The sequence below is a fragment of the Nycticebus coucang genome, chromosome 12 (genome assembly GCF_027406575.1).
Source record: "Nycticebus coucang isolate mNycCou1 chromosome 12, mNycCou1.pri, whole genome shotgun sequence".
NCBI classification, from domain to species: Eukaryota; Metazoa; Chordata; class Mammalia; order Primates; family Lorisidae; genus Nycticebus; species Nycticebus coucang.
The window spans coordinates 95,884,379-95,901,157 of record NC_069791.1 but is presented as its reverse complement, the minus strand read 5'-3'; the positions used below and the strand labels follow the sequence as shown (position 1 = coordinate 95,901,157).

At 39.4% G+C, this 16,779-nt stretch overlaps 1 protein-coding gene across 9 annotated transcripts in view; it reads right to left on the bottom strand.

Moving 5' to 3' along the window:
* PDXDC1 (pyridoxal dependent decarboxylase domain containing 1) overlaps positions 1-16,779 on the bottom strand; it is a 48,627-nt gene that overhangs the window by 19,355 nt on the left and 12,493 nt on the right. For 4 of the 9 annotated variants that reach the window (XM_053555243.1, XM_053555235.1, XM_053555241.1 and 1 more), the window contains 10 exons: positions 16,209-16,274; positions 14,205-14,285; positions 11,143-11,289; positions 10,132-10,321; positions 7,116-7,184; positions 6,200-6,278; positions 3,850-3,934; positions 2,938-2,986; positions 2,684-2,785; positions 1,169-1,294 (listed from right to left, as the gene is read on the bottom strand). In XM_053555243.1, coding sequence (XP_053411218.1) covers positions 1,169-1,294; positions 2,684-2,785; positions 2,938-2,986; positions 3,850-3,934; positions 6,200-6,278; positions 7,116-7,184; positions 10,132-10,321; positions 11,143-11,289; positions 14,205-14,285; positions 16,209-16,274 — 994 coding nt within the window. The remainder of the gene's footprint in view (positions 1-1,168; positions 1,295-2,683; positions 2,786-2,937; positions 2,987-3,849; positions 3,935-6,199; positions 6,279-7,115; positions 7,185-10,131; positions 10,322-11,142; positions 11,290-14,204; positions 14,286-16,208; positions 16,275-16,779) is intronic. The other 5 variants (XM_053555239.1, XM_053555242.1, XM_053555238.1 and 2 more) reach the window with 3 other exon arrangements.

Genomic DNA, 16,779 nt, shown 5'->3' with positions numbered 1-16,779 from the left:
TAAGAATGAGGCCTATAGGAAGTGATTAGGGTATGAGGATGGAGACCTCATGAACGGGATCAGTGCTCTTATAAAAGAGGCTAAAGGAAATGTGTTCACCCCTTTGGCTATGTGAAGACACGTGGAAGTGGCCGTGTCAGAAACAGGCCCTCAATGGACACCAAACAGGCCTCACTGCCAGCACCCTGATTTGGATTTCTCAGTCTCCAGAACTGTAAGCAATATGTCTGCTATTCGCAAACTATCCATTCTAACATGCTTTGTTATAGCAACCCAAGGGACTAAGATGCTAAAACTACAGCAAAACTGTATGTTTTTCACTATCAGAACACCTGAAATGGAAAGAGGATTTAGGCTTGTCCCCATAGTCCTGCAACTGGGGAGTCCATGCCAGCTGGTGTTAAAAATATCCATGCCCTCTGGGGCGGCGCCTGTAGCTCAAAGGAGTAGGGCGCCAGTCACATATACTGGAGATGGCGGGTTCAAACCCACCCTGGCCAAAAACTGCAAAAAACAAAAACGTAAAAAATTTAAAAAATATCCATGCCCTCTATAACCCACCTTTAACCTTGACCCTGGACAATCAGTTAGTCATGGGGAACAAAGAAGAAAGCTATTCCCCCTAACTTTCTGCATGCTTCTCCATCCTTAGAAGTCATCTGATGACTCCATTTCTTATCCCAGCTGAAAGTGGTATTCCTTTTTGTCTAATTTCATCTGGACACAAACACCAGGACAACCCCAGGAGTCTGTCCCAGAACTCTGGACAAGCAAAATACATGTGCATTTAGTCTGCTTCCTTATGAGATGGTCAACTCACACAACGAGGTTCTAGAAGGAAGGTACATAATGAAATATTTTTCTGGCTCTGCTTTTGCCAAGGAGTCTTTGTGACTCATTTATTTATTTATTTTTTTGAGAGTCTCACTATGTCGCAATTCACAGCAACTTCCAACTCTTGGATTTAAGTGATTCTCTTGCCTCAGCCTCCCAAGTAGCTGGGACTACAGGTGCCCGGCTATTTTTTTGTTGCAGTTGTCATTGTTGTTTAGCTGGCCCAGGCCTAATTCAAACCCGCCAGCCTCCATGTATGTGGCTGCCGCCTTAACCACTGTGCTATGGACACCGAGCCATTTGTGACTCATTTAAATGTAAGGTTTCTACTCACCAGTTGGCAAGCATGCTTTATCCTCTCCACAATCCCATCAAGTCCCAAGTATTGTAAAGATAACCACAGTGGCAGGGCACGAAGTTTGTCTGCTGGCTTATTTGACGTAAGACCGGCAACTAAAGTCTAAAAAAAGCCAATATGGGTTTATTAACCACTGAAATCTTATGCTACAGAACTAACCAGCAACTACTACACACTCAGCAAATAACAAATGCTATGCTAAACACTGGCTAGCATTATCCATTTGATCTTTTAACAGCTCTAGGAAGTAAGTATTCTAAGTAACGTAGTTCAGAGACCTTGTTTTGTCCAAGGGTCCACAGCTAAGGAGTAGCAAAGCCAGGATGACAATCCAAATAGGTTCACATCCCAGAGCAATAGCTCCTAGACATTCAAGAGATAGCCCCTTCAAGGTTCCTCTGAGCATCCTTGAATACCTTGCCATTATCAACTGAGCAAGACAAACATTTTAGCAGTAATCACTGAAATCTTACTTTGCACATGCTTATCACTAACTGACCTATTATCAAGAACTGCAAGTATGATTTTTTAAAAGTATATTACAACCAACGTGGGTTCAGAACATTGAAATGCTCCCACTCAGCAATTCTACTTCTGAGAATCTATCTAAAGAAATAATTCGAAAGGTAGGAAGATATTTATTGCCTCATTATTTTGGTAACAAAAATTTGAAGATATCTTAAAAGTTCACAAATGGAGACTAAGTAGTTACTGACAGAGGATTATACAATCATTAAAATTTCATAAAAGAGGGCGGCGCCTGTGGCTCAGTGAGTAGGGCGCCAGCCCCATATGCTGAGGGTGGCGGGTTCAAGCCCAGCCCCGGCCAAACTGCAGCAAAAAAATAGCCGGGTATTGTGGTGGGTGCCTGTAGTCCCAGCTGCTCGGGAGGCTGAGGCAAGAGAATCGCGTAAGCCCAAGAGTTAGAGGTTGCTGTGAGCCGTGTGATGCCACGGCACTCTACCCGAGGGTGGTACAGTGAGACTCTGTCTCTACGAAAAAAAAAAAAAAAATTTCATAAAAGATTCTTCATAAAGGCAGCATCCGTAGCTCAGTGGGTAGAGCGCCAGCCACATACACCCAGGCTGGCGGGTTTAAACCCGGCCCGGCCCAGCTAAACAACAAAAAAATGGCCGGGCGTTGTGGTGGGCGCCTGTAGTCCCAGCTATTTGAGGAGCCAAGAGGAGAATCGCTTAAGCTCAAAAGTTGGAGGTTGCTGTGAGCTGTGACACCACCGCATTCTACTGAGGGCAACATAGTAAGACTTTGTCTAAAAAAAAAAAAAAAAGATTTTTCATACACATAGGGAAGTATAGAGTGAACAGAAAAATATATATGGTTTTACTTACGTTAATTTTTTTCTGGAAAAAAATGCAATGTAAGTGGAATTAAGGATATTTTTCACCTTTTCTTTGTTTTTCTGTATTTTGCACTTACAGCCAATAATGAGTATTAACCACTCCATTCCCACTCCCGTGAGAATAAGCTCACCAAGGCAGGATCATCATGTTTATAGAGTGTCACTGCAGGAACAGCTGGCAAACCCAGCCACGGGCCAGGAGTCAGTGTCATGCTATCACATTTGGTTGCAGCCTGCCAAAAAAAGAACAACTCCTTATTAGATTACAACAGCACACTACCCCCGACACCCTCCTCCATTCATAAAGACTGTGAAAGCCATCAGGGATTGAGCGATCTTAAGTTCCTTCTTTAAAACACCAATATTTAGTAAATCAACAACATACCAGCACTGATGAGGTGACATAACCTAGAGCCAATGTTGCCAGATTCACACTGGAAGAAAAAACACCAATCTAAGAACTAATTATGTAATGTTGCTTATTCACTAAGTATGTACCTTAAAAAAATAGTCTGTGCAGTTGCAAGTTGACATTTAAGTGTCTTTCAGCTTTGTTATTAGCTTTTATAACAGCAACAGAAGATACAGTTTATACAAATTTCAGAAAAGCCTTCAAAATGCATTCAAATCAATAATGTGGGGAAAAAATGTGTTTCAGGGGACACCCCTTACTCATTTAGTATAATGGCAGCATTACTCTTTCACAGCTCCTCTTCTCTGGTCATGTTTTTCTCAGGGATAAAATAAAAGACACCTGCCTTGTATGACATGGTGGGTATGAGCTTGGGCTGCCCTGCATCCTGTCTGTCTTAACAGGTCTCCAATAGTTTTCTGGCAAATCACCCCAATTCCCTCTAGCAACCACCACGTGCTCCAGAGGTGGGCAAACAACCCAAACCATCAGGGGATTACTTCTCCCTGGCCACAGTGATTGGATCAATATGAGATTTGTTAGGACTCCTGAACCACAGAACACAAAGCTGGAAAGAAGGCTGGAGTTTCTGGAGCTACTCTGCACAATAATAGGAAAGTATGGTCCACAAACGGAGCTAACACAGAGGAATCAGGTCAAGTGACTGTGATAAAGGGAGGGATTGAGGAGGAAGACACTGAATTCTGGTTGACACTGTGCCTAAAGCCAGTCCTAACACTGGTCTTTTTTAGTTATCTCTGACAATAAAATCTCTTTTTGCCTACCAAAGAGCCCTCAGTGATAAATACCTCTAAAAAGTGATAGCCTAAATGTCCATCCACTCCTCATGAGGATTCTGTAAGGCCCAACCTCGGACCTACTCACCCCTCCACGTGAAGCCATATGCCATACTGCTCACAGAGTTCTTTCAATCGCCCGATCTTGTCTGTGTGTCCTACTGCTGCAGTTCCTAGGATAAAACAAATAAACAAGGATGTTAGAGGAACAAACATTTTCTAACTCTTTACAGCATTTAAGAGCTTTTACACATATTATCTCCCTAGGAGGGAAATGACTTAATACATCCCCATTTTCTTTGTGGACTGACTTCAACTTTTACAAGTTGACTTATGCAAGTTTTGGAAAATGTTGATTCTCCATTATATGTTTTTGTGTTATTGAAATCTTTTACCAACTTTCCGTCTACTTGATCTGTTGATTCATGAGAAATACATTGAAATCTCCCACCACAACTGTAGGTTTGTCAATTTACATGTGAATCAGTTTTCCTTTAATTTCCCTTTATGTAATTCAAAGTTATGTTCACAGGTTTTCAGAACTATTATTTCTTTTAGTAAATGTATCTTTCATCAATACAAAGCCTATTTTACCCCAGGCAATATTGCTATGGTACTTTCATTTTGGTTAGCATTTGTCCGAGATATCCTTTCTATCCTTTCATTGTCAGTTCTTGGTTATTTTGATTTAGATATGTCCTTTACAAAAATATATACAGATAAATTTGAGTGCTTTTTGCCCAGGTTCTTTGAATGTGCAGTCTGAAGCCAGTTTAAATATATTAAATGCTTTAAGCCACTCCTTTGATAACTCAATTGCACTACAAATTTTGCTGAGCAGAACCCTCTACAGACAGAGCTTAAGTAAAACGTGGAGGCATCCATTCTCCCAACCATCCTGAATTTCCAGATAGCAGTATGCCAACTAACACAACAGAAAGTAGTTCTTTTGTGAGGTCTATGGTAAGAAAAGGGTGAAAACTTCCCCCCTCACATATAAATCTACCTCAAATTTAAAAAACAAAAAACCCTTAACTGTCACATTTAGTTGAAATGAGATCAAACGCCAGTGCATAGGTTGTGCCACATGACCCACCCATCAAAACAAAGCACAGTGCTGTTTTAGTGATAGGACCATACTCAGACTCCTTTTGTGTATTTCTTGGCAATGTCTGCTGACCAACCCTTAAGATGTGTCTTCTGGCGCCCACAATGTAGTCACATGGGTAAGTCACTCAGTCACATGCAAATTGCAGCCCCTTCAGTCTAACAAGTGCTTGAATATGGTGGATTTGTGTTTCTTTTTAAACAAGTCAGGCAGGAAGCAGAGGTTTTTTCCTGCTATCAACAAAGTGGATATTTAAGTGGTTTTTCTTTTTTTTTAAAACAGCTTTCCTGTAGTATAATTTACATATTAAAATCCACTCATTTAACTGCATAGTTCAATGAATTCTGACACTCTACAATATGTCACCACCCACATAGTCCAGATATAGAGTATTTCTATCTCTCCACGATGCCTTCATCCCACTGCAGTCACTCTTCTCCCTGTTCCTCACTGGCCCCAGACAACCCTGATCAGTTTCTGTTACTGTAGGCTGTCTTTTCTAAAATTTCATATCAATACTGTATCTAGCTTTATACTTAGCATGCCTTTGAAATTCATCTATGTTGATGTGTATATCAGCAGTTCTTTCCACTTATTGCTTAGTATTCCATTAGACAGACATACCACGATTTGTTTATCTATTCACCAGGTAAAGAACATTGGGATTGTTTCAATCAATGAACATTAGCATACAAGTCTATGTGGAGATATGTTTTCATTTCTCCTTGAGAAATGGTGCTGCTGGGGAATCTGGTTAATTCTGCATTTAGCCTTTTGAGGAACTGTCACACTACTCCGGAGTGGCTATAATATTTTGCATCCTATCAGCAATGTATGAGAACTCCAGGGGCTCTGCCTCCTCACCAAACTTTGGCACTGAATTTTTTTTTTTTTTTTTTTTTTGAGATAGGGTCTTGCTTGGTTGCCCTGGCTGGAATGCAGTGGCATGATCATAGTTTGCTACAACCTCAAACTCTTGGGCTTAAGCGACCTTGCTGCCACATCTTCCTCAATAGCTGGGGTGACAGGCACGCACCACTGTGCAAAGCTTAAGTGTGACATTTTAAAATTCAGTTTACAAAGGATAAAGGAAGTACATGAAGGAGAATACAGAGATGCATTTACAACCTAAAAGGAAAAGTATACACAGGCAAAATAACTTCTAAAACAAACCAACAATAAACCTAACTTCACTATTGCAGTTTTCACCACAATGTAGACAGAGACCATCTTAAACATGTGGCACATCAACATTTCTTAAGACTTAGTCTTTTCCAGGGGATTCCCTCTTTAATCCCCAAAATGGATGATTTGGGTTCATGATACCTACCAGCATTTGCGACAAGCAACAGGGGCAGTCTTCCTCGTTCTATGTCATCTTTAATCAGTTTCTCCAGGAATGCCACATCCTGGGACCAAAACACAAACCATAAAAAAATGAGAAGACAACCAGTATAATAGCCAAACATAATAGCTATACCATGAAAAATTACAACTATCAAAAGAAGCACATAACTCAAAATTAATCACGTAAATCAATTTTCCATTCTTGACAATTTTTCTGTTTTCACTCATCATAAATAAGAAAATCAAATAGTTTTTCTTGAAGACCAGAAAAATTGATTAAATAAAATTAAAGTTAAAAACTATGTATTTGAGAACATTTCTCTAGTTTTAAACATTTAATAAAAAAAGTTCTCTCAACTCCCTTCAAAACAGCCAAGGATATATTTCTACTATTACTCATTGATGTATCTGAACTAGAAAATGAAACTACATTGAGAAAAGAAATGCAGAACTCTAAAATCTATCCCTTCCATTTCCTTTGAGATTCAGTATGGAGCTATTATCAATTACATGTCTAAAAATAAGATGAACTCAATTCTATAATTACAAAGAACCTCATTTTCAAAATCTGCCCATTCACAAATCAAGGCAACAGTGATAACTGTAATACTTAAAAGTATGAGCTTCAGAAGGAATTTATAGTTGTTTAATTGGGCTGCCATGTTTCTACTTAAAGCAGGTAATACAGCAATTCCAAGCGTTCCTTAATAGCCAGGTGCTCCCGATCTATACATCAGCCAATCTTGATGGACATTCACAAAAAAGTATGTATTACAAGGAAAGACCTAAGCAATAAATGAACAAGCTAACAATCAGTAGGCCAGCTAAACTTTATTTGAAAGGAACACAGTTTCCAAACACAATTCCATACTATTTTACAAACCAAAAGGAGAACTCACCATCTGATGCTGGGATCCAAACATAGTGTTACAGGGCACACGACATAAGCAGGGGAAGGGCAAGCCAAGCTGTAAGAAGAAACATGCAACTGTAGCAGAAAGATCACTGTACCTTCCCTTTGTGAAAGACTGCGGCTCTAAGCCATAATTATTCTTTAAAAAAAAAAAAAATCTCTCCTTACAAATTCTAAATAATATAAATAGATGTTAAAGTGCATTTAGAAAGTCAAGCCTCAAAAAAGGGAGAATTCCCAGGTGCCTTATTAGAGGATACAATGCAAAATTTTCTAAACGAATGAATTAACTATCTTTGGTATATTCTAGAATACACCAAAAGACAAAAACACTTTTCTAAACAGAAAAACTGGGTCCTGGGTGTTTTTTTTTTTTTTTAAGAGACGGAGTTTCACTTTGTCGCCCTCAGTAGAGTGATGTGTTGTCAGAGTTCACAGCAACCTCCAGCTCTGGGGCTTAGGTGATTCTTTTGCCTCAGCATCCCGAGTAGCTGGGACTACAGGCACCCACCACAACACCAGCTATTTTTCTGTTGTAGTTTGGCAGGAGCCAGGTTCGAACTAGCCACTCTCGATATATGGGGCAGGCGCCCTACTCACTGAGCCACAGGCACCGCCCCTGTGTTTTTTTTGGAGGATAGGGGAGATAATTTAGGATTTTTCCTCCAAGCAAATAATAACCACCTAAGGGAATTCAAAGAACAATATCTTATTTATAGCTCCATTTACTAAAAAGTAATAAATATGGACTAGCAGATATACATTTCATTATTATTTTTTTTTTTTTTGGAGATAGAGCCTCAAGCTGTCACCCTGGGTAGAGTGCTGGGCATCACAGCTCACAGCAACCTCCAACTCCTGAGCTCAAGTAATTCTCCTGCCTCCACCTCCCAAGTATAGCTGGGACTGTAGGCACCCGCCACAACGCCCAGCTATTTTTTGGTTGCAGCCATCATTGTTGTTTGGTGGACTGGGCTGGATTTGAACCCGCCAGCTCAGGTGTATGTGGCTGGCGCCTTAGCTGCTTGAGCCACAGGTACCAAGCCAGATAACATTTCTTAAGAGAAGTCAGCGTCATGGATGGAGACAGTTATTGTCAGATTAATTTCGTATTCTTTTTTTTTGTAGAGACAGAGTCTCACTTTATGGCCCTTGGTAGAGTGCGGTGGCCTCACACAGCTCACAGCAACCTCCAACTCCTGGGCTTAAGCGATTCTCCTGCCTCAGCCTCACAAGTAGCTGGGACTACAGGTGCCTGCCACAACGCCCGGCTATTTTTTGGTTGCAGTTTGGCCGGGGCTGGGTTTGAACCCACCACCCTCGGTATATGGGGCCGGCGCCTTACCGACTGAGCCACAGGTGCGGCCCTAATTTCGTATTCTTGAGGAGTTTAGTTTTAGTAATTAGAAACAGTTGTAGCATATTGTCCTATCTAACTAAGACTTGGTAGAATTTAAAGATCAAAAACTTAATGAGCACTTTATTCACATATTTTCCTCCTTAAAGGATCCCTCTACACACACAAGTCACCGGTACACCACTGTTAACAGTTCAATATATAACCTTACAGACATTTTGTAGGTATAACTATGTTTATGTAAGTATAAATTTATTTTTCTAGGTATAATAAATGTACACGCATGTACACACTTTTAAAAACATGGACATAAAAAAAAACATGAACATGACAATCATATACAAATTGTTCTGTCTCCTGCTCTTCTCACTTAACAGAAAACACTCCTGCATCTTTTGAAGATTGGACTATTATCCCAAGATAGTCCATAAGAACCTGACTTGCAGTAGGTATTAAGTAATTTGTTTCATGTTTCTAAAGAAATATCATAGAACTCTTCATTTTGAATATCCTCAAGATGGTTACAGAAATCCAAACAATGAAAACATACTAATTGCCCAAAAGGTCAACAGTTGATTAAATTACTATATTCTCTCTGAATATTGTGAAGACATTAAAAACAAAGTTTGCTGTGAAGAGTTGTTAAAACGCGATATAACCTGGGGGCAAGACATGATTGCAAGAGGGACTTTACCTAACAAATGCAATCAGTGTAACCTGGCTTATTGTACCCTCAATGAATCCCCAACAATAAAAAAAAAAAAAAAAAAAAAACTGTGTTATAACAGTGAGCAAAGAAAGTCCAACACAACCATGTAAACACACACACATCCTTTGATCAAAGTCTGGAAAGAAATCAAAATGTTGACTATGGCAATTAAAAAATATTCTTCATTTCTAAATGTATTAATATATATTTTATATAATGACAAAACAAGTATAGATGAAGACCATCTTTTTTTGAGACACAGTTTTACTCTGTGGCCCTGGGTAGAGTGACGTGGCGTGATCACAGCTCACAGCAATCTTTGACGGTTGTTTGGGCTTACGCAATCCTCTTGCCTCAGCCTCCCAAGCAGATGGAACTACAGGTGCCTGCCACCATGCTTGGCTAATTCTTTATTTATTTTTAGGAGAGACAGGGTCTCATTTTTGCTCAGGCTAGTCTTCACTCCTGAGCTCAAGCAATACACCGCCCAGAGTGCTAGGATTACAACCACTACACCCAGCTCATCTTTTTTTTTTTTTTTTTTTTGAGACAGAGTCTCACTTTGTTGCCCTTGATAGAGTGCTATGAGATGTCACAGCTCACAGCAACCTCAAACTCTTGGGCTTGATTGATTCTCTTGCCTCAGACTCCAAAGTAGCAGGGACTACAGGCACCCACCCCAATGCCCAGCTACTTTTAAAGACGAAGTCTCGCTCTGGCTTAGGCTGATCTTGAACCTGTGAGCTCAATCTACCTGCCTCAGCCTCCCAAGTTCTGGGATTACAGGCATAAGCCACTGTGCCCCGCCTCATCATTTTTTTTTTTTTCTTTTACTCAAAAAGAACAGCAGCTAGAGAAATGGGTCTACTTGCTTTAAGAGTTTCAGGACAAAACAAAACATCATGTCTTTAAAATATGCACCTCATGCCACTTTACCTGATTACAAAGGTACTGGCCCAGGCCAGGTCTAGCAGCAGCACTAAGATAAATTACAGGTTTTTTGTTATATAACACGTTGAATCCGTCCACTACAAAGTCTTCATAACGAGAATGAATGGCAAGCCTACAGATCTTCGCAAGTCCTTCTCTTTCTTCTTCATGGAAATAAGCACAGCCATTTTCATACCTGTTAAGAGATACCCATATGTTAATAATATGCTCTTATTTCTAGTTTAATATGCCAAGCTTATAATCATGGAAGCCATTCTTTCCTCAAGCTAGAAACCGTCACCTAGATCCAGCAGAGAGGATAGAAATATGAAAAATCCTCATCTTAGATGACTAACAACTCATTTCAGTTATGAAGGAGTCAGACAATGACCCTTCATCCATACCCAACTTGGTAAAGAGAGATGCTATGCAAACTAGTACAGATTAGGGGTCCCTCAGATATAAAAAGCCTGAAGATCATGGTTCTCATTTATCCTTCACTAAGGCCAGCACTGAATAATGCAGGCATGGTTAATGATTACACAGCATTCACACTATATTAAGTATTATATGTAATCTAGAGATGATTTCTGGAAGATGTTCATAAGTTACATGCAAATATTACACCATTTTATATGACAGATTTGAGCATCCAGGGATTTCGGTATTCATTGGAGGATCCTGGAATGTGAATTCAGATCACTGCTCTATCTTCTATGAAATAGAAACCCTAAATATAACTGCTGACACTATCATGCACAAGTGGTTATATTCTCATCTCTTTACGTATACTAACCTACTAGCTTATTCAATCCTCATAAGTCCATGAAATAGATATTAATGCTATCTCTATTTAATAAATGACAAAATTGAAGTAGGCAGAGGTTAAGCAACACTTCTAAGATAAGGCAGCAAATCTGAACCCAAGTAGTATAGTTCCAGAAACAAGATCTCTCACAGTCTATACCACAGTCATAAATGTCTTCACTAGAAACTAAAAACTCATCACATCTTTACCTGAAAATTCTGCATAGCCATAAGGTAGTATCTGAAAGTATCCTAGTGGTAAGTTTTCTCAGCTTCTCTTTGTCCAGAGTTGAAATATAAGCTCCCAAACTATGACCCAACAAAGCCATGTGACCTTGTTCTCCAATACTCTGGGCTCTGTTAAACAAAATGTATCAAAGAAAGTATTAGAGTCAAAGCATAAAAAAATACATGCAACTTAGGGACACAGTATTCCACAGAAATTTCTGCTGGAATTCAAATTTGTTTAATGACCAACAAGGCAGAAATTCAGATAAACTGAGAAAATTCGATGCATATGAAGTATTGATTATTTGGGGAGAAAAACAGTTTTAAAATTCAAGTCCCGAGAGATAAATACCCTTTTTTTTTTTTTGCCTCCTTATAACTATGAATTACCCCTCTTTTACTTAGCATCTACAAACTGTTTTTGAGTAACTTCCTGTTACAATATTTTTAAATTAAATACCAGCCTTAAAAACTATGGAGGGTAGAGCTAAAATAAAATGAGCAGAAAATATTTTTTAAAGTTATTAAAGATCAATTCCCTGCATTAAATAGCTATTTATAACAATAACACTGCAAATTCAAGGGGGACTATGTATTGCTTATAATTAAAACAGATGGACTCATTTCCCTTACAAAAAATGAATCTAAATAATAAGTTTACAACTGTTAACTATAAACAAAAGGAAAAAGACAACCAAATAGGATTGTGGACAAAAGATAGTTCATAGAAAGGGAAATACAAATGAGTCTTTTTGAGACAATGTCACTTTGTCACCCTTGGTAGAGTGCTGAGGCGTCACAGCTCACAGCAACCTCAAACTCTTGAGCTCAAGTGATCGTCTTGCCTCAACTCCCAAGTAGCTGGGACTACAGGTGCCTGCCACATATAAATGAGTCTTAAAACGTACAAAAAGACACTTAACTTGGTTCATAATAAGAAAAATGCAAATTTAAATTATGCTGAAATAACGTTTTTCTCTTATTACATTTCTCACTTATTAGAATATCGTTTATCTTTGAGTCTGACAACACCCTTACAGGCAACAGGTGTGGGAAATTAAGCATTCTCATACATTGCTGGTAGCAACTCCATAAAGGGAAATACAGCAATATATATCAAAATTACAGAAGTACACACTATCTGAGCCAGCAATCCCATTTTGAGGATTTCATCCTCCAGACACATTTGCTTCTATGAAAAATGATACATGTTGAAAGTTACTGGCTATAGTAATGTTTCTAACAGTGAAAATGAACAGAAGACTAAAATTCATCTTTCCAAAGTAAAACTGAACAGCTTTTTAAAAGAATTTTATTTTTTAGAAAATCTCAACTCTGTCACTCAGGCTGGAGTGCAGTAGCACATCCATAGCTCACTGTAACTTAAAACTCAGTAGTCGGGGGCAGTGCCTGTGGCTCAAAGGAGTAGAGCACCAGCCCCATATGCCGGAAGTGGCGGGTTCAAACCCAGCCCCAGGCAAAAACTGCAAAAAAAAAAAAAAAAAAAAAATTAAGTAGTCGGACTATAGGCATATGCCACCATGGTAGTCTCAGCTGTAGAGTCTCAAATTTTTTATAGAGGTGAGTGACATCTTGCTATGTTGCTCGGGCTGATCTCAAAGTCCTGGTCCCAAGAGATTTTCCTATCACAGCTTCTCAAAGTGCTGGGATGATAGGTGTGAGCCAACACGCCTGGCCTAAACAGTGGTTAAAAAGGAGAAAGCACAAAGGCCAGGGGAGGTGGTTCATGCCTGTAATCTGAGCACTCTGGGAGGCCAAGGCTTGCTTGAGGTAGAGCAAGACCCCATCTCTAAAAAAGCTGGGCACTGTGGCTGGTGCCTGTAGTACCAGCTACTCCGGAGGCTGAGGAAAGAGAATCACTTGAGCTCAAGAGTTTGAGGTTGGGGTCAGTGCCTGTATCTCAGCTAGGGCGCCACCCACATACACTAGAGCTGGCGGGTTCGAATCCAGCCTGGGCCTGCCAAATAACGACAACTACAACCAAAAAAAAATAGCCAGTTTTTGTGGCAGGCACCTGCAGTCCCAGCTACTTGGGAGGCTGAGGTAAGAGAATCACTTAAGCCCAAGAGTTGGAGGTTGCTGTGAGCTATAAAAAAAAAAAAAAAAAAATGGGAGAAAGCCCCTTGGAAATACATGGTCAAGACATCTGCATAGTATGTATTGGAAGGTGGGCATGGACATTTTGCTTATGTATACACACACATAAAACATCTCTGGAAGAATACACCAGAAACTGGTAAAACAATCTCTAGGGAAGAGAGTCAAGTAGGGAGGCAAAGGTAGAAAGGAAAATGATCTTCATATACTTTTTACCTTTTGAATTTTGAACCAAGGGAGCACATTACTTACTCCAAAAAATTAAATTTTTAAAAAGTTAAAGAAAAAAAAATAGCCAGCCCATTCAGCTATAGCAAATTCTTAGCAAGCAGAAGAACCAAAGCAGAAAAGCACACAGAACTTAGTTTTCAGTTCTTTTACCAGCCCCTCTCTAAGACATGATGTCATAAAAACAACAGGATCTAGGCTCGGCACCTGTAGCTCAGCAGCTAGGGCACCAGCCACATACACTAGAGCTGGCGGGTTCAAACCCAGCCCAGGCCTGCCAAACAATGACAACTACAATCAAAAAATAGCTGGATGTTGTAGCAGGTGCCTGTAGTCCCAGCTACTTGGGAGGCTGAGGCATGAGAATCACTTACGCCCAAGAGTTTGAGGTTGCTGTGAGCTGTGACGCTACAGCACTCTACTGAGGGTAACATGGTGAGACTTGTCTCAAAAAAAAAAAAAAAAAAACACAAAAACAAAACCAGGATCTAATTTTAGTAAACATTTTTATTTTGCTTCTACAAAATAAGTCATACATATAAAAGTCTTTCTGAAAAGAAAAAAAGGAACATCATCTTAATATCATATGTAACTCTTAATGATATGTAGTTTCTTAAGTAAGCTACCTACAAGGATGTAATCACTACTGAAATCAAGATCACAGACTTTCAGAGAGAAGCTGCCAAGTTCTCCATTACCGGGCACTTTGGGGTTCCTCATCTTCATCTCCATGCATCAGATTCTGAACTAGCTGGAGGATGCTCACCATATCTTGTCCACTGCAGAACAGAAAGAGTTCAGGGACAGGCGGAAAGAGTACACATCTCCACCATTCTCCCACTTTTTCTCTCATCCCCCTAGCTTTGGTAAAAGGTAGTTTTGCTTATTGTTTATTTTTTTATATACTGGTGTATCTAGTTGTCCTCCATATAAGAATCTTCTGTTTACACTAATAGCCTTAAACACATCACACAAACATCATTTTTTACCACTTCTTTCCCAAGCTCAGAAATTTGAGATCAGCTTGGAACATAAAGAGATTTACTTCCACTGAATGTTTCTAAATGCTTATTACATGAGGAGGTGGACACTTACGAAAAGAATGTGACTGCTGAAGTAATAATTAGCAATGGCAAGGTAATCCTATTGTGTATGTGAAAACACTGTCCCTCCATCAATGAGACTATGACTAATAAAAAGTTTCCTCTCAAAAAACCAGCACCGTGAAAGCAATGCCCCCAAAACCATCCTTCCCAAGATGCTGACCTTCAAGTGGAAGGGGCTCTGGTCCTTGAACACTGTAGGGATAAAGCAGGCAGAGGCCCTTGATACGTACTTGGATTCCAGACATGTGACTCCTTGAGCAAGCTATTTAAACTTACCAAATCCTGACATTAGAGAACTGTGAGGTTGCAACCAGAGCATGTAAAGCCCTGAATGCGGTGCCTGGCACATTACTAATTTCAAATGTTGGGTATTAGCACCTTTAAGCATGAGTACTCCTCATCAGTGGCTTTAATGTGCTGTGCTGAAAATTACAGATATTTTGAGGAGTATCTCTTCTAGGGAAACTTCGTGGAATCAGCACACTAAACCTTAAATCCTTTTGTTCCCTTCAGCCAGGGATGAGGAGATATATAGAATTTGTTTTCTGTATTAAGTTGCAGAAAGCACTTCATACCTCTATGGCTTCAAATCAGCATCATTTATGTTACAAATAGGAGTGACTTTTTTTTTTTTTTTTTTTTTGAGACAGTGTCTCATTTTGACGCCCTTGGTCAAGTGTTATGATGTCATCGCTCACAGCAACCCCAAACCCTGGGCTCAAGTGATTCTCTTGCCTCAGCCTCCTGAGTAGCTGGGACTACAGGTACCCGCCACAATGCCTGGCTATTTGTTTTTAGAGACAGGTCTCGCTCTTGCTCAGGCTGGTCTCAAACTCCTGAGCTCAAGCAATTCACCTTTAAGTCACTCCTGCCTCCAAACAGGAGGGACTTTTAAAATATTAGCGTCTGGGTGTGTTAGATGAGACATTTACTGGCACACTATTACCGCTCCTCTATGCTTTTCTTTTGCAACCTTGTTCAATTTGTATTCAGGTCAAAGGACAACTTCAGGGAGTTTTACTATTTACCTTTGTTCAGTTTCCTGGTTATAAAAGAATAAATAGTTTGTCTCAGGAAAGCTGAGCTAGGACATTAATTCTAGGTGACCGCTAAAATTTTGGTCAGTGACTTATTTTTTCAACCTTTTCCCTGCTAGTTCAAACCACAAAAGCTTGACATGTTCCAGTTGCCAAAAAATAAATCGCTCTCCCCATAATATTTTAAATTGACATTTTCCTTTTAGTTACTATATTATCAAAATGATAAATCTTATCAAATTAAAATATCTTTCACAATAAAATTCATCTGCCAAAAAGATTACAGGCTTCAAGGATGAAGGAAGTCCGATATTTCAGCTATAAATTCACATATCACTTTTGTGTTATCAGGTGTTAACTTTGAATGAGAAAGGGAGAGAAATTAGTAGGCTCAACATCACCAATCAGCAAATGGCGTTTGAGTTTTCTTATGCTATACTACACATAACTCTATTTAAATTTGCTTTGTCCTTATTAAAACTAACATTGTAAATCAACAATAGTAAAACTTTTAAGAAAAATTTACACACTAAAAGTACTAACCCTTATTGCCACCCACCTGCCCTGGAGTGGTCCTGGAATATCCCCTGATTTGACCTTCTTTCCATTTGCTTCCTCTGTTCTTCTAATAAAAAAGAAAAAAAAGTTATTCCTTTGTTTTATCATATCAAATTTCTAACATCTGAACATGCAAACATGTGAACATACTGCCTGTAACTTTAAGTGACTGATACCAAATTTGAAACATTTATCACATTTCCCTGTCCCCAGTTTTACATATACTTTAGAATTTCTGGAAAAGAAAAGAAAATGAAAAAAACTTCTGGCCAGGTACGGTGGCTCACAACTATAATCCTAGCACTTTTAGAGGCTGAGACAGGAGGATCACTTAATTCAGTAGTTTGAGACCAGCCTGAGTGAGACCCCATCCCTATGAAAAAATAGAAAAACCAGAATGGGACTAGTGACTCATGCCTATAATCCTAGCATTCAGGGAGGCAAAAATGGGTAGTTTGCTAGAATTCAGGAGTTTGAGATCAGCCTGAGCAAGAGCTAGACTCCATGTCCAAAGACTTTGTCATGTACAGTAACACTCACAGGTTCTAGTGATTAGGATGTTACCTTCTTTG